General features: G+C 35.9%; 1 protein-coding gene across 2 annotated transcripts in view; it reads right to left on the bottom strand.

The window, feature by feature from the left end:
- The window catches only part of RSBN1 (round spermatid basic protein 1), a 43,228-nt gene that overhangs the window by 17,285 nt on the left and 2,442 nt on the right, over positions 1 to 23,501 (bottom strand). For both annotated transcript variants that reach the window (XM_055584691.1, XM_055584690.1), the window contains exon 2: positions 14,680 to 15,353. In XM_055584691.1, the coding sequence (XP_055440666.1) occupies positions 14,680 to 15,353 (674 nt within the window). The remainder of the gene's footprint in view (positions 1 to 14,679; positions 15,354 to 23,501) is intronic.

The raw sequence follows: 23,501 nt of genomic DNA, 5'->3' as shown, positions 1-23,501 counted from the left end.
CCCCAAAAAGGTGGTGGTAGTAGAGCTGTTTAACAGTATATACTGTTTATATATAATAATTTAACAAATGCTAATGTTTATAATGTATTTTAAAAATTAACAGCACAAGTTAGAAGACTGACAATATTTATGGCCAGAAATTCAACATGTACTAACTGTGACCTAATGCCAAACAAGCAAATTACTAATTATCGCCCCGTAACTATTCTTTTTTTTTCTTACAAAACTTCTTGGGCATGGCAGCTAAGTGTGACTAAGTTCTGGCCAAAATGTTAGCATAAGTTACATATGCAATTTCCAGACCATATATAAGCTGCCTGCTTTCCACTTCCTCTTTTTTTCTTTTGAGGGCCAAGTTCAACCATGCACATGACAAAGTCAAAGGAAATGGAAAAACCAAAGATAGAACAAAAGTAGAATCCAAGATGACATCAGATGGGACAGAGCTGCTTTACCTCTGGACTTGTTATTTAAGAGAGAAACTTATTTTGTTCTAGCTACTATATGTGCAATCTCTTTGTTATGGTGGTTTAGCCTATACCATACGTACACTTTGTACTAAAGGAGGTAATACTTCATATTGCACAGATGACATCTGGAGTATTATCTCCTGCTCTGGGCTAAAAAAAAAAAAAGAAGTCTATTACAAAAGCACACTCAAAAGAGAACAACTAAGATGATTAGTGACTTGGAAATCAAAAAATTGGAAGAATGATGAAATTAAAAATATTTCAGAAGTATATGACTTGAAATTATTAAAGTGGGGACACAATAATCTTCAAATACTTGGAATCTTCTCACAAGTAGCCTTACATAACCTTAAATACAGCACAAGGATTACAGGAAGGCCAGTATCATTCATTTAATCAAAGTTTACCATATATTATACGCAGAAACTGTCCTAAATACAGATACAGCAAACCAGACCTTTAACTAGTCCCTGTAAACTTACAGTCTAGTAGAAAGAGGCAGACACTAAACAAATATTTAACTATAAAGTGTGACAAGTCTTCAGGCACTTTTAGGACACTATGAGGGAGAACATGGGATCCTGATCTAGGGAATAAACTGTTCCTCAAAAATAACAATGAATTAAACTCTATAGAACAAGTTTAAGAGTTTCCCGGGTACCTCAGCTGGTAAAGATCTGCCTGCAATGCAGGAGACCCTGGTTCAATTCCTGGGTTGAGAAGTTCCCCTGGAGAAGGGATAGCCTACCCACTCTAGTATTCTTGGGCTTCCCTGGTGGCTCAGAGGGTAAAGACCTGCCTGCAATGTGGGAGAGCTGGGTTTGATCCCTGGGTTGGGAAGATCCCCTGGAAGAGGGCATGGCAACCCACTCCAGTATTCTTGCCTAGAGAATCCCCATGAACAGAGGAGCCTGGCAGGCTTCAGTCCATAGGGTTTCAAAGAGTTGGACACAGCTGAGCGACTAAACACACATAACAAGTTTAAAGGAAACAAAATCCTTAAGCATCACTCTTCCTAGGGTCTAAAAGACAGCTAATGGTGCTAAACAGAAAACAAAAGAGAAAAATAAAGATGAGACTGGAGAAATGAACTATAGCTGGATTATAGAAATCCTTGAAGACCACATTAAGAATTTGGGAAGTCACTAAAGTAAAAGGAAAAGAAAGTTATCAGGTTTGCCTTTTTTTAGTGGGGTAGGGGGCTTGGGGTTTGGTTTGGTTTTGTCAAAGGGACAGTGAAAGAGAAGAGACTAATTAGGAGGTTTCTGGAATATTCCAAACAAGAAACAACAGACTAAGCTTTCAGCAGTGGAGTTGATGTTTTAAAAACTTGAAAAATAATGATAAAACTGTGAGCTCTTGGGGAAAGATCAGATATGATAGAGAAGAGAAAGGATTGTCAAGAATGTCTTACAGGTTCTGCCCCTGGCAACCAAACAGAGAAACCACTCTTTCTACCAGAGGAGAGGACCAGGTTTGGGTGGGGAGGTGTTACCTTCAGTTGGGGACAAGGTGAGCTAAAGAACAACTCTTCTAAAGACTCTCAAGGTCTTAATCCCTAAAACCTGTGACTGTTATCTTACATGGCATCTTACAGGACTTGGCAGCTGTGAATGAATTAAGACTTTGGAGATGGGGAGATAAGTCTGGGTTATCCAGGTGAGCCCTAACTGTAATCATGGGTGTCAAAAGAAGGAAGCAGAGGGGATCTGACAAAGAGAAGGTGATGTGATGATAGATGCTGAGACTGGACTGATGCACTCTGAAGATGGAGGAAGGGACTCACAAGCCAGGAAATACACATGGCCACTAAGCAAAAAAAAAAAAGCAAACAAAAAACAAGCAGATTTTAAGAAGATTCTTCAGACCCTTCAGAACTGTTAAGAGACTAAATTTATATTGTCTTAGTGAAATGGAGCAGGACCATATGGTCCTTGCCACCCGCCATGTCCTCTGCCTGCTTTTTGCCTTGGAAAACTTCAGTCAAGAAAAAGTTTAATCAGAGAAGTGAGAAATGTGGGAACAAAGGAAAACAGTCAAAGGAGACTAAATAATAATAATGTAGTCATTAACCACAATCAAGGACTTTTAGCTCTTTCTCAAGGGCTATAGATAATATTCTGAGCCATATCCTGTGAGCTGTCTTGTAGATACTAAAACCTCGGATGGAAAAGTTAACTACATGGTGACCAGACTGAAACAAGAACCTGAGCTGCCACAATTCCAAGAATTGACTGCAAAGAAATAAGTCCACCTTGAACTGAAGATTAACTGTACCTAAAACCATCATGATGATGCTAGTCAGACCACTGATGACCAATCTGAAGATGACTGTTAGAGATGACTGTGCTGTTTCTGCATGGAGACCGCACCCCCCCCCTTCCCCCCCGGCCACTGTCTATAAATGCTCTCAACTCCCTGCTTGTCAGGGTTGGGGAAGTCAGCCTTTGGACAGATGTCTGTACTCTCGCCACACCCCACACCCCCACAACCCCAGCTGCTGGCACCTGAAATAATGGAAACTTTCCTTTCCACCTGCCCACAATGTGGGAAAACCAGGTTCAATCCCTGGGCTGGGAAGATCCCTTGGAGAAGGAAATGGCAATCCACTCCAGTATTCTTGCCTGGAGAATTCCACGGACCGAAGAGCCTGGTGGGCTACAGTCCGTGGGGTTGCAAAGAGTCGCACATGACTGAGCGACTCCACTTTCACTTTTCCTTTCCAGCAACCTGGCCTGCTTATTGGCTTTTGAGCAGTGAGTAGCAGGACACTGCCCCTCCACCCCCCACACAAACTCCTTTCAGTAACACTTAGACACTATGTTTTGTGGTAACTTGTTAACTTAGTTTTAAAAGAGACCTGACTAGAGAAAATAAGAGTTCAAAGAGCAAGCATCTTAGAAAGCTCCAAATTAAAAAACACAAAGGGGAAAGAAAAGTCGGCAAAAAAACAACTTACAGGAGTTGTCAAGTGGTCAGAGAGGTGTGAAAAAAACCGAGAGAGCACAGTATTATGAAAATCAAAGTAAGAAAATATCTCAAGGAATTTGATCAAAATGCTGCTGAGACTTCTAGGAAGATGAAGATGAAAAATGCTCACTGGTGACCTTAGCAAGAGATGTTTCAGGGAAATTATGAGGCCAGAAACCAAACTGATGTGGAGATATAAGGAAATGGAGACAGCAAATGCAGACAATTCTTTCAAGAAGTTTGACTGTGAAAATAAGAATGGTTTGTGGTTAGAGAAGGACACAGGATCAGGGAGAAATAGGATGGAAAGACTAAGCAACCCTCAATAGGGTGTATAAGCTTTCAGCAGCTATATAAGAAAGTACGAGTTGCCCCACTACCCCATTAAGAGGATATTAAAAAACTTCTGGATTTTCACTAATAAGTTAAAACTGGCATTTTAGTAGTTTTAATTTCATTTTCTTAGGAATGAAGTTGCATACCTTTTCAGATAAGAGTATTAAAGGGCCATTTGTATTTCTTTTTCTGTTAAGTGTCCATTTGGAATGCTTATTTTTATACTGTGTTGCTAGTATTTCTCTTATCTGTTAGTATTTCTAGAGCTCTTTATAGTTTAGAAAGGTTAATCTTCTGTCGGTGATACAAATTTGTCTTTTGACCTTGTTTATGTGATTTTTGGTTTTGTTTTGGTCATAGTTAAAAAGACCTTTGCCACTCCAAAGTTATGAAAGAACTGGTACACAGTTCCTTCATGGTACACGGTGACAGCAATACTAATACACTGCTGTCCCAGCACTACCATCTCTCTGTCACCAATGACTTCAGATGCTATCATTTTTATATATCACATGTCTATACGTATTTGGGTCTATTTCTGGACTTTTCTGTTTCACTGAACAATGTTCACAAACTAGTCTATGCTTATTTAATAATTAAATCTTTAAAATATATTGGTATCTGATAAGGCACTCCTCCATCACTGCTTTTCTTTTTCAAAGTTCTTATCTATTTTTTCACATAAATTTCCAAGTCAAAATTGTCCCAGAAAAAAACAATTACTGGGATTATGTTTGATTTACAATTTAGGGGAATCATCATTTTGATGTTGATTCTTCTCAATCCAAGAATGTGGTATATCTTGCCATTTATGTCTTCTTTTGTGTGATGCTTTAATACTAATGCAAAGAGTAGTGAAAAGGTAAAGAAGGCTGCTAGTTAAGGTAGACTGAACATATGATTTTTTTTTATTCCTTATCAAAATCCCACTCAATTGAGAGTAAAACAGAAAGGCTATAAATTCCAGAAACTCAAACAGAAGTGAAAATGATAGATACAAGCTATCAAAACATATTCTGAAGGTAAAAAATGTATAGGAGAATCAGCAAACTGAGAACTTTGAACACTGAGTATAGAAGATACCTCAAAAGCAAGTTTGTGCTACAAACTCATGGAAAGGCTAAATATCACAGAAGACGGGAAACAAAGCACAGAACTAAAACAATGAAGATGGGTTTAAAATCTGTTACAAGTCATTCAGACCCTTCCACCTACTTACCTTCCACCTCCCACATCCAATCCTTTTTCTTATCCTATCTATATTTGTGGAGAAAATGGACAAGAGGCTATAGAAACAAAACTACCAGGTACAACTGTGAAAGTGTGAAAGAAACCCTGTATACCGAAAAGACAGAATTAAAATTCCATATAGTTTAACAATGAATCACCTACCTATTTCCATAGTTCAGTTCCAAGAATTCTAGCAGATAGGGATACAAGCTACTCTACTTCTCTAGCAAAAATGTGGTAGATTCTTAGCTGTAAAAATTAAAAGCCCCAAAGAAAAGATCTAGAAATGCTAATATCTGGAGTTTTCTGATAATGACATGGCCAGAGTCCTTACCCAGTCATCATCACATGCTAAGTCCCACCTACGAGTTCATGAGTTTCTAATCAGTTTTGTACTGATTCATATTTAAATATAAACAGATGACCAGACCTTTGAAGAAAATATCTAACATAAACAGAAAATTAAGACAAACAAAAAGAAACCTGATGAAACTGACAACTTAGAGATAAAAGAAATTTCAAAACAAGTATAATTAATACCATCAGAGAGATGAAAGATGATACTGCATTCATGGAATAAAAACAGGAAAGTTATTTTTTTAAAAGAAGAAAAAAAGCAAAAAACAAGAACAAGCTCTTCAATACAAAGTAGTACAGCTGAAATAAACCAACAGGAGAAAAAGAAGATAGTTAAATCTCCCCAAAAAGTAGAATAAAAAGACAAAGAAAAATAAAAGGATCGATAAGAAAATTGGAGGTTCAATCCAACTCGTAAAAGTTTCAGACGGACAGGAAAACTGAGGTAAGGAAATTAACAAAGAAGTGACAGAAGAACAGAAGGATATGCATTCCCACACTAAAAAAACCTAAATGTTCATCAGAGTGAACAACAACAAAAGACTCATACCAGTGAGACCTGAGAAAAACCACAGGGGTTGGAGGTGGCCTTCAACTACAAAGTGGTGAGAATACATGTGCTTATTATTCTTTATACCTGTTTATCATTTATTTCATAAATTAAAAATTTTAAAAAGCAAAAAGAGACCCATCTCAAGGCACATTATTCTCAGTGTTTGGAAATTTTTTAGGAAGGAGGTTTTGAAAGCTTCCAGAGAGAAAAAACAGGACACCTTGACATTGGATTTCTCAGTAGCAACACTCAAAGCTTAAAGATACTGGAGCAACATCTTTATAAATCTGCAGATAAATGATCTCCAACGTAGAATTTCACATCTACCTGAACTACCAATCAAATGTAATGGTAGAAGAAAGACTTTTCAGATATTTGAGTCACTAAATTAAGGCAACAAAATAGTCACAGACTCCCAGAAGAGAAGAAAAAGGCAAACAGAAATCCCACTATATACGTGTACAGGATACATGGGATGCATACAAGATATATACACCTCAGGATAAATCTCCAAATATATTCTTAATCCAACACAATAGTATTACAAAACTGCAAACATGCTAAATGCTCAAAAACAAGAAAATAAATTGATATAGTCACACATACACACACACACAGTGGTTAAAATAAATGAATCTGAATTACATGTATCAATGTAATTCTAAAAAGCAATGTTGAAATTTAAAAAAAGCAATGTTGAACCAAAGCAATGTGTAGAATGATACATGCCATTTATTACTTACAATGTTAAATGACACAAAATTGTTATATAACATTGTTTATATGTGCATACATGCATAGCAAAACATTAGACGATAAATACTGAAATAAATCTCATAAAGACTGACTTCTTAGGAGAATAAAAATATTCCTTTAATTAAAATGAAGGAACCATACAAAGCAGGAATTCACTTAAAATAATGTGCAATTTTCTTTACAGGGCAATGGAAGGGGGAAAGATGGGATGGAAAGATGATCTGTAAAGATCCTAGGGAAGTAGGTATAGAGTTTCTGTTTGGAATTATGAAGTTGTTTAGTGTTTCTTACACTTGCCTGATCACAAGAATCAAATCACTTGAGTATTTATCTCAGGTCTCACTCTAGACAGAATGAATCAGAAATTCCAGGAGTGGAACATGAGATTCTAAATATGTGTCTGGAACTAGCAAGCCCAGATTATTCTTAGGATCTGGCATGTTTGAGAAACTCTGGCCTGGAAATGGCACTTGAGAGCAAAGAACAAATTGAGTTCTACCACTTCCCAAAGTATGTGATGGGAAGGAAGAAGCAAGTATAATGAGAACTGGAGGGAGGTATGTAGAGAACAAAGAACAGGAAAAAATAAGGCTGCTATGGAAGCAAGAGACATAATGCCAAACAGGGAAAACTCACCCTCTAGTAAAATCAGAAGGCAAAGCAAGTAGGGGAGGATAGTTTGTACATAGGAGGGTAATGCCCATGAGAAAATGGTAGTTAGCTTTGGATGCATTAAATTTTTAAATGTATTTATACTATCTATAAAAGTTGAAACAATTATATTTGAATATATTTTGCAATATATATTGCTCTATGTCAATACATATGTAGTCCTTTAGATCAGAAACTTTATAAAGTTACCCTGTATCAACTGAGTGTTAAATAACCTTCAGCTGTGCTCCCCAATAATACACCTTGTAATAAGGATAGCCATAGATCAGTTAAAAATTAGAAGACAGTAGCTTTACTCATAATAGCCAAAACCTGGAAGCAACCAACAAGTCCTTTAATAAATGAATGGATAAATAAACTGTGGTACATCCAGACAATGAAATATTATTAATATTTAGTCCTAAAAAAAGGAAAGTACATCCGGGCTGGATGAAGCACAAGCTGGAATCAAAATTGCAGGGGGAAATACCAATAACCTCAGATATGCATATGACACCATCCTTATGGCAGAAAGCAAAGAGGAACTGAAGAGCCTCTTGATGAAAGTGAAAGAGGACAGTGAAAAAGCTGGCTTAAAACTCAACATTCAAAAAACTAAAATTGTGGCATCTGGTCCCATCACTTCATGGCAAAGAGATGGGGAAACAACAGAAACAGTGATCGACTTTATTTGGGCTCCAAAATCACTGCAGATGGTGACTGCAGCCATGAAATTAAAAGACGCTTGCTCCTTGCAAGAAAAGCTATGACCAACCTAGACAGCATATTAAAAAGCAGAGACATTACTTTGCCGACGAAGGTCTGACAAGTCAAAGCTATAGTTTCCAGTAGTCATGTATGGTTGTAAGAGTTGGACCATATAGAAAGCTGAGCGCCAAAGAATTGATGTTTTTGAACTGTGGTGTAACAGGAGAAGACTCTTGAGAGTCCCTTGGACTACAAGGAGATCAAACCAGTCAATTGTAAAGGAAATCAACCTTGAATATCCATTGGAAGGACTGATGCTGAAGCTGAAGCTCCAATACTTTGGCCACCTGATGGGAAGAACTGACTTATTGGAAAAGACCCTAATGCTGGGAAAGACTGAAAGCAGGAGAAGGGGACGACAGAGGATGAGATGGTTGGATGGCATCACTGACTCGATGGACATGAGTTTGAGCAAAGCTCCAGAAGTTGATGATGGACAGGGAAGCCTGGTGAGCTGTAGTCCATGGGGTTGCAAAGAGTTAGACATGACTAAGCAACTGAACTGATCAAATCATGATGAGCTATCACACTGGCTATCAATGAGCTATCAAGCAGGCTTCCCTGGTGGCTCAGATGGTAAAGAATGTGCCCTCAACGTGGGAGACCTGGGTTCAATCCCTGGGTTGGGAAGATCTCCTGGAGAAGGGCATGGCAACCCACTCCAGTATTCTTGCCTGGAGAATCCCCCATGGACAGAGGAGCCTGGTGGGCTACGGTCCATGGGGTTACAAAGAGTGAGACACAACTGAGCGACTAAGCACACATATTAACCCATGAAAAGCCACAGAGGAAGCGTAAATGTATATTTTACTAAGTGGAAGAAGCCAATCTGAAAAGGCTACACATTATATGATTCTAACTATATGACATTCTTTTAAAGTTGAAACTATGGAAACACTAAAAAAGATCAGTGGTTGGCAGGGGTTAGAAGGGGAGAAAGGGAAGAATCAGGCACAGCACAGAGGATTTTTCGGGCAGTTTGAAAATACTCTGTATGTTACCCTAATGATGAACATATATCATTATACGTTAGTCCAAACCCAGAGATTGTACAATACCAGGAGTGAAGTGTAATATAAACTATGAACCTTGGACGATTACGATGTTATCAGTGTAGATTCAGCAATTAAATTTATCACTCTGGCGGGGAGAGCAGGGGGCTGGGGGTGAGGCGGTGGGGAGGTGGGCTATGCTGATAATGGGAGGAACTAATGCATATGTGGGGACTGGGAGTATATAGGAAATTTCCGTACCTTCCTCTCAATTTTGCTGTCAAAACTGCTCTAGAAGAATAAAATAAAACAACTTCTTTTTAAAAAAGAAAAACCTAGTAGAACACCAAGCTAGAAATACACAATATGGAAAAACCCCGAGGGGAGGAGAAGTAGGGGGGAGGTGGTGAGGGGTGGTAGAGTAATAATTACTGCATAGAACTCATCTTTCAGGAAGAAGCCTTTTCGAGCTGATTGTTTAAAAAAAAAAAACAGAAAGGAAAAAGCTAGCCAGCAATCTTCCTAACCTTGTGACCTGTGAATAGAAAGGCATTCCCACTTTAAAACATACAGTAAAAAAGCAGCATGAGTCAAAACAAGTCTATTGTAAGCTGTACTTAGAATGAGAGAAAAAAAAACAAGTCTACCATTTTTATGCTGTTTTATAAAGTCAGTTAACTAAAATATTTATTTCTTCTTTTATGTAACACACTGATGTGTAGTTCTTTAAGAGTTTCTCAGTTATTTACCAAGCTAGAAAGCACTCTTCTAGTTCTATGCTCTCTTTTAATATTTATTTATTTATGTGGCTGCGTTGGGTCTTAGCTGTGGCATGCAGGCTCTTCGTTGCTGCTCAGTCTTCTCTAGTTGCAGCTCTCAGAATCAGTTGCCCTGTGGCAAGTGGGATCCTGGTTCCCATACTTATTGCAGAACTATCACACTTCAAAGTTGAAAACCATAAAAAAAAAAGTTTCCAAGTAGCTAATAATTATAAGAAATAACATCCAATCAAAAAAAAATCATAAATTATATATATTCCATAGTTTTTTAAGAAGGAAATACATTTCCAAGTGAACACTAATTTTTCTCCATTAACTGACCAAAAGATTTCACAAACACAAACTTTTGGTCAAAACTGTTATTTAGCCAATGATTATTTAAAACTTAATTTGACCTGAATAATCCACAGAATTATAAAAATACCATATTATCAATATATGTGTAGTACTTTAGATTGGAAACTCAACTTTACAAAATTATCCTGTTATCAACTTCTAATAGATAAGTAATCAAATTTGAGAATCAGCTTCAACTGATATTTATCATGAACTTACCTCCTGCAGGGTTAAAACATTTGACTTTTTTTTGAACCGTAAAGGAAACAAACACTTCCATGTGCATCCTAGCTTGCCTACTACAATAATTTAAATACATGAAAGTAACAGAAGTTATAATTTTTCTTGCACATAATAAAAACCTACATTTGAATTTTACTTTCTCCAGCCAGAGCCAGTAAGTTCTAAAGTAGTACTTCTCAAACCTTAATATGTATATGAATAACCTGAGGATCTTGTTAAAATGCAGATTCTGACTCACGACCTGGGTAGGGACCTGAGAGTCTGCATTTCTAGCAAGCTCCCTGGTGGTGCCAAATTTATTCACAGAGCAAGTACCAAGCTTCTTTAAAAAAAAAAGCATAATTTACAATATTTAAATGGCCATTGTTTGCAAAGCACTGGTCTAAATAATATTTCCAATTAAATTCCTAATTAAGCAACCTAACACTTTTCTGTCCTTATCTTACTTGACTCCTAATATGGATGTGATATTTAAGCCCTTCATCAATTCTTAAAACCTAGAAAAGTTGTACTGTAACCTTCCTTCTACCTTTCTTTCTTTTTGAATTCTTCCCGTGTTCCTAATACATGTTGGTGCATCAAAGAATTCCATTCACAGCTTCATCTCTTCCATTTCTAATGCTGTCCCTGGATCATCTATATATGCTAATGGTCCAACTTCTGTATCTCAGGTCTAGATATGTCTCCCCATCTAAGATACATATATCTTACTATCTAACAGAGAGAAATTTCTGTTTGTCCTCACAAGTACTTCAACATAAAATATCTCAAATTCAACTCAACACCTAGAAACCAACTTTTTCAGTCCTGTATTGACTTTGTCACCACAGTCCGTTCATTTGTCCAAACCGCATTTTAATACTCCATTCTTCTCCCTCACCAAGTGCAATTAATCCCATCTTCTAATTATTTCTCAAATTTCATTTCTTCCTCTCTAATGTCAATATCAGTTTGGACATGGATCATTTCCAATCTAGTTACCATAGTAATCCAACCAGTCTTCTCGCTCTCACTCTCACTTTCCTCTATTTCACCCTTCACAATACAGTGCAATCTTTGCAAACATACCTTGATAGCACTCTGCTATTAAAACTCACCAATGATTCCCCATTTCCTTCGGCAAAAAGTACTTTTTTTAAGCACATCGTACGAAGCTCTTCACAACTTTGATTTCTGTCTCTCTCTCCAGTGTTAACTGCCCTTAACAGTCAGCATGTACTCTTACTATGCATGTCAAGCTATTTGCAGCTTCCTGAAAGCGCCCCATTCTCTAATGCCTCCATATGTTTGCACAGGCTGTTATTCATTATTCACTATGTTTAAGATGACCTTATTACGCTAAGTAATCTTCTTTCAAGACTCTATTCAAGCATCACATGCTTTAAATGCCTTTTCTAATCACTTTAAGTCTGAGTCAGGTAACACCACAAACTGTGCTCCCTCTATTACAGGGTTTTGCCTATGCATTACCTCTATTCTAATCCTCAAAACTGTATTATAATTGCTAGTTTATTCATCTCTTCCACTAGGATTGAGCTCATCACTTAGTCCTTTTAAGAACAGACTGTGCAGTACGTGGTAAGTTCTCAACAACTGTTTGCTGAATAAACTGTCTTGAAATATAGTCATGAATAATTATCATGGCTACATATTTAAACTATAACTTCCATTAACTGTATCTCTAAGGTAATAAAAAATTTACTTCGCTTTATTTTTAACAGAAATTCATAAGGCTTAACAAAACACAGAATTCATAAGGTATTCACTTAATTCCCAACAATCTAAGAGTATTTTGAAAAACATTACAATAGCTTTCTGAACACTGTATTAAAGTGAGATATTTTAATTTCACTAACCACAATATTTAGACAAATAAAAGCACTAGTTTCATCAGTGAGGGAAGGAGAATTGGTAAAACAATGCATCTGTCGTTCCCGTGGCTTAGGTTTGCACACTGTTTCTTTCTGGAGGGGAGAGGCAGGCATGTTGCATGGCTTATGGGATCTTCATTCCCTAGCCAGAGATTGAACATGGGCCCTCAGCAGTGAAAGCACCAAGTCCTAACCACTTGGCCACCAGGAAATCCCCTGACCAGTATTTCTACTTAACTAGCTACATGACCTTGTTACAACAATGAACATCTCCAAGCCTCAGTTTCTTCAATGAAAAATAGATAAAACTGCTTACCTACCCCCCGACAGATTATTTCAAATAGTAAGACATGAACATGAAAGCGCTGCTATAAACCCCAAAGTGCTAAACAAATCTGAACTACTATGTGAGGTTCCATCCCAACTGCCAAAAATTTTAGCTGCAAATTCATAGTTTGACGGGCTATGATAATCTCCCATACCCATACCTCATGTCCCTCCAATGACTGAAATTCATAAATAAAATTAAGTGCCAGGATCACTGGAACACAAGACTTACTTAACAGCCCTCAATATCCTTAGGTGGTTGAAATGATGAATACTATTTGTTATGTTCTTAAAAAGTGGCTACTTTATAAATCTCAAAGCAAATCTCAAGGTAAGTTGTTGGTACAGTCATTTAAATTTCAGCTCCATTAAAAAAAATTAGTTGGAGGACAAAAATCAGCAGGGAATATTTAGAGATATTTTATTCTATTAATTATTTAGACTGGGTACTGTCTATTGACATATAAGCTTGATCCACTAGAGACTAGCTAATATGAAATTAAAAAAATCACCATTAGAAAACCAAGATATTCCCCCCAACCCCCAGGTTTCTGGCTTATTTCTCAGATATGTCTGCTGGTCTATCAATTAGAATAGAAAATTTGCTGCATTTTTCTAAATGAAAAAATTGATAGAGAACAATAATTCTGCTCTCAGCAATATCCTTCTTTGTTAAATAGGGACTTAGGAGGATTAAGAACTATATTTAAGAGAATTATTTTCAGTCCCTTTTCCAATATTTATAAAAATAGGATTCCTTAACCTTCAAAGGGCAAAACTCCTTTTAAAAAAAAAAAAATTAAAAGAAAAAAGAAAATCTACTACAAAAGTCAGCACTTCGGTACCTGATTGTGGTAATAAGGCCAAAATCCAAGACGAAGCCCTTTATTGCACATCGTGTTCCAACATCTTGGGCAGCCCCATCTTGCGACCTCTCCAGATTGGCTGCTCCTGCTCTCTCTACTGTAGAGAGAACTTCAATTAGAGAAATTCTGAAGCTCATAAATCTAAACTGGATACTCCCCTCATTGGAGGCAAGGATGGTAAGAATCACTAAAAAGATTCAAGTCAGAGAAGGTTTCATATAAATCTAAGTGGCTTGAAACCACTATAATGCAGGTGGCTGAGAGTCTTGTGATGCAAATCTATTTACTTAAAAAAAAAACCTTAAGGAAAAGAATGGCAGCAAATTATTAGATAACCTGAAAAAACAGGTTATATAATCATAAATCTCTAAAAAGTCAAAGTCTCCACTAAACTAGTGTAGAATTTATATCTATAATACAAATTATAGCTGACCATTCATGTTTAGAATCCTTATGAAAAAAGCAAGCAAGAAAAAAACTAGGACACATTATCAACTTCTTTTTATGCCCTAAAATAACTTCACTGAAAAAATGTTTGGTTAAAAACCACTAGTTAGGAAGGAGAGGTTTCCCTGCTGACTTAAGCCTAGCTGCCCAAGCAAGGCTTCAGAAAATGTCTTTACCTACTATAATGCATAGGCAGAAGGAGCAGAGGCTATGGCGGTCTTCCTAGTGACACTTCCAAGTCACATTAAATGGGGTATGTTTCTGGGGTAGACTGCCAACAAGTTACTGAAAGAAGAGAAACAAAAACAGCAAAAACCTGACAAGTAGGCCAAGGCCTTCATGTGTTTTATCATGACATAAAAGGTAAGTCTTAACTAGTCACCCTGAGGCTACCAGATCTAAATCACATCATCCACACTAATATTACGAATTTACAAAAAACTGGGTTGGTTTTCAAGCTGGTTTCCCATAAAAATTTGTTCCACAAAAAATGATGTAAAACAGGTATAAAGCATTTCTTAGACCAAGCAAATAACAAGCCACACCCCAAAGAATTTCAGCAGTTAAGATTTTTTAATTAGAATTATAAACAATCTGAACCACCTTTACCACCATGAATTTTAATCAAAAGTGTGCCGCTACGTGTTATAAAACAGAATGAAGTTAATACTTCTGAGGTACTGTAACCTGTATTTACTAAATAATTTAACAATGATTTTTACCTTACCTGAGTGTGAAAATTTGAAATGGTGGTTGTTTCAATATCTTTCTTGCCCAGAATTTCCATTTTCACTGGAGTGTTGGGGAAATTAAAAGCAAAGTAGTCCAAGAAGTCTGGGAGATAAGCAGCCGCTCCATGCACTATTGCTAAAGCATAGTAAGCAGCATTTTTCTCGTTTTCACTGAATGTCAAAGCAAGAAACTCCTCAGAAAATCTCTCCATCTCCATTGGAGACAAAAATGAGAGTTCATCCATGTAAGCGTGAAGGACAAGAGCACCACCATTGGACTGGTGTTCCTCATGAATAAAGTTGCTAAATTTAGTACCTGTTTTTAAGAAATTTCTACGAATAGAATGTTCCTGGTGAGTCATAAAAGGTGTTTGTACTCCTTGGGGTACCCGATATTCTTGCATGCCCAAATTTAATCGACACAGCTGTTCATCTTTCAGATACCTGAAGGACTCCTTATTAACTCCTGAAGTGCTATTTATTTGTCCTTGGGTGAGGATTTCCTTACTGATGCGGGTCAGGCCAGCACAGATGGTTTGTACTTCCTTATTGTACATTTTAAGGCGTCTTCCTCGCATATCTTCTCGGTGTTTCTTTTTCTTTTTCTTCTTTATTTTCTTCAAGACAAAATCATCAGCTCTCTGGGTTTTACCATTTTCATCTGGTGTTTCTGGCCACAATAATTAAAAAGAAGTTAGTTACTAGGCCTAGTGTCAACATACAAGCTTCTTAAGGTATGCAATCTGAAATTAAATAGCCTGTTTTCAGTTTCTCCCGAATTTGTCATTATAATTTACATGTTTATAAAATGAGACAAAGATCTTAAAATATAAAAATATTCTGGATTGAAGACTTTGCTAAATAATGCAAAGGTAAGCATATAGCCTAATATGATTTATAATCAAAACTAAAGATAACTAAAGATAAATATCTGAATAATTTCACATATACCATGCTGTATGGAGTATCTACTCAGGAACTGTAAAATCTAAATTAAAGCTTGCCATAATTTGCTGTTTGTCTATAAAACTAGTATGATACATACAGGCGAAGCAAACAAGAACAAATTAAGCTGTAACATCATCATTTTGCCTAACAAATTGGCAATTTTGGGGGGTGGCAGTCTTATATATTGTTACTAGAAATTTAAACTGGTACAACATGGAGGGCAATTCAGTATCCCCAAAATGAGTATGTACAAAGCCCTGAAAATATTTATAATTCTTGGTCTCATAAACTCCACCCCAAGTAAAAATTACTCAAGAAAATAAGAAAACAATAACTAAGAAAAGACATATAAGATATGGATGACAGTGTTATTTAGGGAATCCCCTAAATGACTAACAACAGGATATGGATTAAACTCTGGTATTTACATACAAACTCTGGTATTTAAACTCTGGTATTTACATTAAACTCTGGATAAAATACTACCCAACCATTATAAATTATATTATAGACAAACAGAACTGACAAATTACAAGGTTATGAAATGCTTACATTGTCATGCTTCCAGAAAGCGTTCTCTAACAACTCGTCCCCACCCAATCTGGACACCTTCTACTATGTAATGCCTTAATACTGCACTTCCTCTATTATATAGAACTTACCATATTAATTGTCCACCTTTCCTCTAGACTGTAAGCAATACACATCTTACCTTTCTTTCCAGAGCATCTAATGTATGTATAATCTGATCTTATTTTTATAAATATTCATTCAAACATTTATTAAGTACCCACTATATGCCAGAAACCCTTCTAAGCACTAGAGTTACAGCGTTAACTGAAACAGATCTTATCCCTCCCTACTCTCCTAGACCTTACAGTCTAGTTGGACTAGAAAATTAACAGTATGCTACTCTAGATGCTATGGAAGCTCTCTTTGGAAGGTGACATTTAGGCTGAGCCCTAAGTAATAAGACAAGCTAGGCATATTTTCTAAGGAAAAATATTCTAGAGAGAAGCAAAAGACCTAAAGAGAAAAAAGTATGACCAATCTATATATATTCTGTATATGTACAACACAAAAAAATATCTGAGAAATAAACACCAAGGTAATAATGGCAGTTATCTAGGCTGGTAGGATTATAAATATCTATCTTTCTTCTTTTTGGCTTATCCTTATTTTCTAATTTCTACAATAAATGTACATTACTTTTATAATTTGAAAAAGTACTTTTAATTTTTAAAGGATTATCACAGGTTGATAAAACCCAAAATAAAACAGCATCTGTATTTACTAGTTGGCAAATAATACTGAAAGAAATATTGAGTCAATTAGTCAATCAGTCCTGAAAGAAATATTCCAGACTAAATAACAGGTATGGTACTGACCATCTTTCAAGCTTGGAGTGGTATTTATTGTATAGAATTTATCCATCCAAAAACTGTATTTCTGATGTGATACAGTAATTCAATGTTAAGACTGATACTCCAATTAATCCTACTACTAGATCTAGGAAGAACAAGTTCAATAGCTTTTACAGTAAAGAATTTACTTGTTATAATATGTAAATGTATGACAAATCACACTACTTAATACAAAATCATTCCAAATCATCAGATATTACAATAGTTATAAAAACTTTCTAAAGAAAATATTTAAATGTACAAGTCAGACTTTGAAATATACAGATACCAAATGACTTTCAGTCTGTTTAACAGAAATAAAAATTAAAATAAAAATTTAACAAAAATAAAACCTTTCATTTGCAACCATCACTTACGAGTAAACTGAAATCATATATCAAAATATAATGTAATTAGATTGTTTAAAGTTGCAAAAGGAAAGGCCATCTTTTATATATAACTAAATCTTGGAGAATTCTTATAATACTTAGTAATTTATATTTTTTACCAAATAAAATTAATCTAATACTTTTCTCATATATCAAATCAGTAATTTGGGCAATCCTCCCAAGCAACCAAATGTTAATGCCATTAAATATAAAGGTTAGACCAATTTTAAAATAGTCATCTAATTATCCTCTGCTTAATGTTTTGGCAATTTCACAGGAAAAAAATAAAAAGAAAAAATACCTCTGAATAGGTCTTGTTATTTTAAGCTTCAGAGGAGGCATTTGGTATGCACAAGATGAATTGTGACCTAGATCTGCCACTGAAATTAACACCAAGAAGAAGCTGCCTTGATTGTAACACATTTTCTATACTACCAGCTTACCAATGGTATTTCTATGATGGTCAAGTCTCTACTCATTTATATGAGAACCATTCAAGTAGTCCAACACAGTCCAACTCAAAAAAAACCACTGCACAAGGAGATGAAAAGGGCCTTAAATTGATTGCAATCTCATATTTCAAACATAAAAGTTTAAAATATGAAATAAATGTCAATTTCCTCACTAATCCTATTTTTCAAATTTTGATTCTTATCTAAGGTTCAGATAAAGAAAGCCTGCATTTATAGAAAAATTTGAGACTACCTGTATCATACTATGAATTTTCATGAATAAAATTTATTTTTGTATTATTGTGACAGCAACTAATTAAGAATAGCATACATACACAAAATTGTTAAAGGTTATTGCAGGAAGTTAGTCACTGTTGCTTTTAGAGAATGATACCAAAGTTATCTTGCCTTGCATTAAAAATGTTATTTAAAAGTCAATGTCTTTGCAATAAATATATCAAATCAATGCTGTATACCCTAAACTTACACAATGTTATATGTCGATTACATATCAGTTTTTTAAAAAGGGCAATGTCTAAAGTCTTCACAATCCTTCCATTTCTAGTAGAGAGTTTTTAGTTTTCCAGAGAACGTATTCAAGTGTATTTCCCTACAGTGGAAAAGTTATTATTTATTGTCATCAGATTAAAGAGAAGTATGTAATGCTACAGAGGAAGATATACATTTGAGAGATAAAATGCTGGCTGTCTTTTTAAAAAGGGCATTATAACTATAGATTAATACATGACACTATCCATAAAATCCTTATGTATGCTAATACTATTAATATATTATCAATTATTAAATAGTACCATTTAACATCACTATTGAAAGCCTTCATGAATGCAAAAAAAATTACCTTTTCACATTACAAAATTTAAATTCATCAACACCGTTCTTATGCTTGAATTATAGCTTAGAACTGAAAAATAGGTAATCCTCAATTTCTAAAAATCATGGTGGATAAGCAAAAGCAAAACAATTATAATTTTTTTAAGGTGTGCTGCTGCGATTCATGGGGTCACAAAGAGTCGGACACGACTGAGCGACTGAACTGAACTGAATCATAATAAATAAAGGCTAACTTTCTCTAATAAATACTCTTTGGTCTTAAAAGTTCTTCCAGCTCCATATAAAAACCTGACTCAAAAGGAAAAACAAAAAACTGCAGATTTGGAAGGCCATCATGTTAGTAATCACTGAGCACTTAATAACACTGCCTTGTTTTACCCACAACCCCTCTAATTATGGTGTTTAAAAGTGATTGGCTAGATTTGAATCCCTGTCTGAACACTTCCTAGCAGTATTACCTTTGCAAGTTAATTTCTTTGTATTAATACCCTGTTTCTCACTGGTAAAATAGGAGGAAGTACAGTATCTCCTCATAAAATCAGTGTGCAGAGTAAATGAAACAAAGCATATAAAGTATTTAGAACAGTTCCAAAACATGACAAATACTCGATACATAACACCTCTGGGAAAGCTTATAAATTTCCTTAAACTTTTAATTTTACCAGGTAAAACATTATTAATACTAGTATCTATTTCAGAGTTATGTAAGAATTAAATGAGACAATGAATATAAAGCCCTCATTACAGTATCTGACACACAGTAAGTCCTCTCAACACCTTTATCACTTTCACAATATTTTATAACATTCTTTGAAATAACCGGTAATAATTCTGGGATATCAAAACTAGAGCTAGTGGTGGGCCACAGAGAATCACATAAAAGGGGGAGATATCTCTGAAAGAGGGAAAAAAACTATTATTAAGTGTCTGCTAGGGATCATGTGTGTTTATTTCAATCTCCAAACCAGTGAAGGAGATATATAAATTCTTTTTACAGAGAAGAAAACAGCTTGAAACAAGATACGTTACTTCTGCATGTGTGTATGCTCAGTCGTGTGTGACTCTGTGACCCCATGGACTGTAGCTGCCAGGCTCCTCTGTGCATGGAATTTTCCAGGCCAGAATACTGAAGTGGGGTGCCATTTTCTTCTTCAGGGATCTTCCCCACCCAGGGATCAAACCTACCTCTCCTGCGTTTCCTGTGCCACCTGGGAAGCCCATGTTACTTAAGTCACAACTGGAACAGGTGACAAAATAAATTTAAACTCTTACCTGTCTGACCCCAAAATTCCTCTTTCTGCCTTCTCTCTCCCTATTCTCCCTAGATCTATTCTCCCTAGATGATAAAATTAAAATTATCTAACTACAGTCAACAGACCTGAGATGGCCTGGAAGAACCTCCAATAAATGGAGCATCACACAGTCAAACAATATTTTACTGAGTGCCCACTACATGATAATTCTGCATAATCACAAAAATAACATTATTAAGGTTATGTAAATATGTCCTTAAAGGCTTCTTCTTCTCTCTCTAGGTAAGTAAAGAAATATATCAGTCCCTGAAGGTATTGCTCTGATAAATGAGATTATCTATTTATCTCAGTTCTCTATATGTGCTATGCTGGGCTGTGCTTAGTCTTTCAGTCGTGTCTCTTTGCGACCCCATGGACTGTAGCCCGCTCAGGCTCCTCTGTCCATGGGGATTCTGCAGGCAAGAATACTGGAGTGGGTTGCCACTTCCTTCTTCAAGGGATCTTCCCAACCTAAGGACTGAACCTTGTGCCTCCTGCATTACAAAGATTCTTTACACTAGGGCCACCTGGGAAGCCTGAACAACTCCAAATGTCTGAGTCAAAATTCATAATTAACTCATACACGAATTTGGATTGAGTACTGTTTGGCTGGTATGTAGAAACGTGTCTCTTAGCTGAATGGCCTTCAGAGATCAGCAAACTTCTACAAAGAGCCAGAAAGTAAGTTTGCAGGTCATACTGTCTGTCCCAACTATTGCCTATACTACTACAGTGCAAAAACTCTGAATGTATACAATACATCTGAATGAGAAGAGTGCTGTTCCAATAAGATTTTATTTCTAGACACTGAACTTGAATTTCATATGATTTTCACATGTCATATATTTTTCCCAGCCAATTAATATGTAAAAACATTCTCAGCTCATAGGTTGTACAAAAATAAGCAGTGGAATTGATTTTTGACAAAGGTACAGAAGTAATTCAATGAAGGAAGCACAGTCTTTTCACCAAAAGGTGATGGAGCAATTAGATACCATAGGCCAAAAAAAATGAACCTCGACCTAAACCACACATATTATACAAAATTTACACAAATGGATCAGAGATTCAAATGTAAAAGTTGACATTAAAAAAAACTTTTGGAAAAACAGTAGAAGAAAATCTTTGGGACTGAGGTCTTGGGACCTTAGACGTGACACCAAAAGCATAATCCATAAAAGAAAATCAATACATTTACTGAAATAAAAATATTTGCTCTCTGAAAGACACTGTTAAGAGGACGCAAAGACAAATAACAGAGTGGGAGAAAATATTTGCAAACCATTATTCTGATAAAGTATATACAAATCTGTAATACATGAAGAATTCTCAAAACTCAATAATAAAAAAGCCAAAAAATAATAATAAATTAGAAAATGGGAAGAAGACATAAAGACACATTTTACTGATGAGACTATATGGACAGCAAATGATGGCATGGAAAGATGTTAAGTATCACCAGCCATTGGAGAGATTCAAATTCAGTCCATGATGAGGTATCATTACACATACTAAAACAGTAAAATAAAAATAGTAACAATACCATATACTGGCAAGGATGTAGAGAAAATAGATCTCTCATACATTGCTGGTGGGAATGTAAAATGGTACAGATATTTCAGGAAATTGTTTGGCCATATCTTCGAAAAACAAAACCTAAACATACATTTGCCAGCAACTACATTCACAGAGAAATAAAAATTCACGTTTACACAAAAACTTGAACATGAAGTTCACAGAAGCCTTGTTCAAAATGGCCAAACTGGAAACAACCAAAATGTCCTTCCACAAGTCACTAGTTAAGCTGTGGATATCCACAACATAGAACACTACTCAGCAATGAAAATAAGTGAGCTATTGATACATACCACTTGAACAGATCTCAAGGACATGCTGGGTGGAAAAAAAATCTCGAAAGACTGCACACTATATATTCCATTTATGTAACATTCTCAGAATGACAAAATTATAGACACGGAGAACAAATTAGTGGTTTCCAGGGATTGGGGAAGGTGAGGAGACACAGTAAGTTCTAGTATTACAAAGACAGAGCACAAGGGAGATTTCTGTGGTGACGGAATAGTCCTGTACCTTGACTGCAGTGGTGGTAAACTAATCTACAACTGTTAAAACAGCACAAAATTATAGGCACACCACTGTAACAATGTTAGTTTTTCTGGTGTTGATATTATATAATAGTTATGTAAGATGTAACCTCTGGAGGAAACTAGTGTAGGGTAAAGACCTCCCTGTATTATTTTTGCCATTTCCTGTGAATATATAATTATCTCAAAATAAGTTAAAAAGAGTTCCCGAAAATCTGAGGATAAGGGAAGATATAGTTCTATAAATAACAAGGGTTGAGCAACTCTCCTTATTAACCTTAGAGTTGTTTCAAGGACCAAGCGTGACAAAATAACAAAAAGCAGCTTTAACAGTACCTAATAACAGCCAGACATTGTTTTAAGCGCTTTCCACATAGTGTCTCACTTAAGCTACAAACAATCTTACAAAAGAAATATGCTATGCTAAATCGCTTCAGTCATGTCCACCTCTGTGCGACCCCACAGACAGCAGCCCACCAGGCTCCCCCGGCCCTGGGATTCTCCAGGCAAGAACACTGGAGTGGGTTACAGAAGAAATACCTCAACCTTATTTTACAGATAAGAAAACTGAAACTGAGGTAGCTTAAGATAATTTGTCCATAGTCACACAGTAAGTGGTGGAGCCATGATTTACACTCAAGATTGATTCCAGAGGCATGCCTCCAGCATATCACTATACCAAGTATAAAGATATTCAGTGGGAAAACAAAAGGTATCCATCAAAGTGTTGTGCAAAAGCCTGGATTAAACAAAGGTTAAACCAGTTTATTTTCTGCAAGATTCTCAGAACTTTTAAAATGTCAGTGTGTGTCATGTATCTAGAAGGCTATTGTATTGTTTTTTCCCTCAATGTATCTGACCAGGGAACCTTTCCCTCCAGAATACATAACAAAGTCTCATTCAAAAGTCAAATTGTTTAAACTAGTTATTGTGGTGATCATTTTGCAATGTACACAAATACTGAATCATTACTTTGTATACTTAAAAATAATATAATGTTATAGATCAGTTATATCTCAATTTTTTAAAAAGTTAAAATGTTTAAATGACCTCACTATAACCCACTTTTCCTTCACACACTGGCAAACCACAAATGCTTGGAGCTGCACTGTACAATGTGGTAGCCACTAGCTGAAAGGAACTATTTAATTAAAAAATAATTAGAATGAAATAAAATTAAAAATTCAGTTCCTCAGTTACACGAGCCAAGGCTTCAAGATTTGTCTGAAGGGCCACATACTAATGGCTACCACACTGGGTAACACATTTATGGAAAACATTTTTATCACTGGAAAAAAGTTCTGGGAGGCAGCACTGGGTTAAAGGTTTGTTTTTGTTTGTTTTTTAGACACGGCCTCTGCAATTTTCAGAGACACA

Source organism: Bubalus kerabau, chromosome 6, assembly GCF_029407905.1.
Source record: "Bubalus kerabau isolate K-KA32 ecotype Philippines breed swamp buffalo chromosome 6, PCC_UOA_SB_1v2, whole genome shotgun sequence".
In the NCBI taxonomy this organism is placed as follows: Eukaryota; Metazoa; Chordata; class Mammalia; order Artiodactyla; family Bovidae; genus Bubalus; species Bubalus kerabau.
The sequence above is the reverse complement of the archived record's forward strand: the minus strand, read 5'-3'. Positions and strand labels throughout refer to the sequence as shown.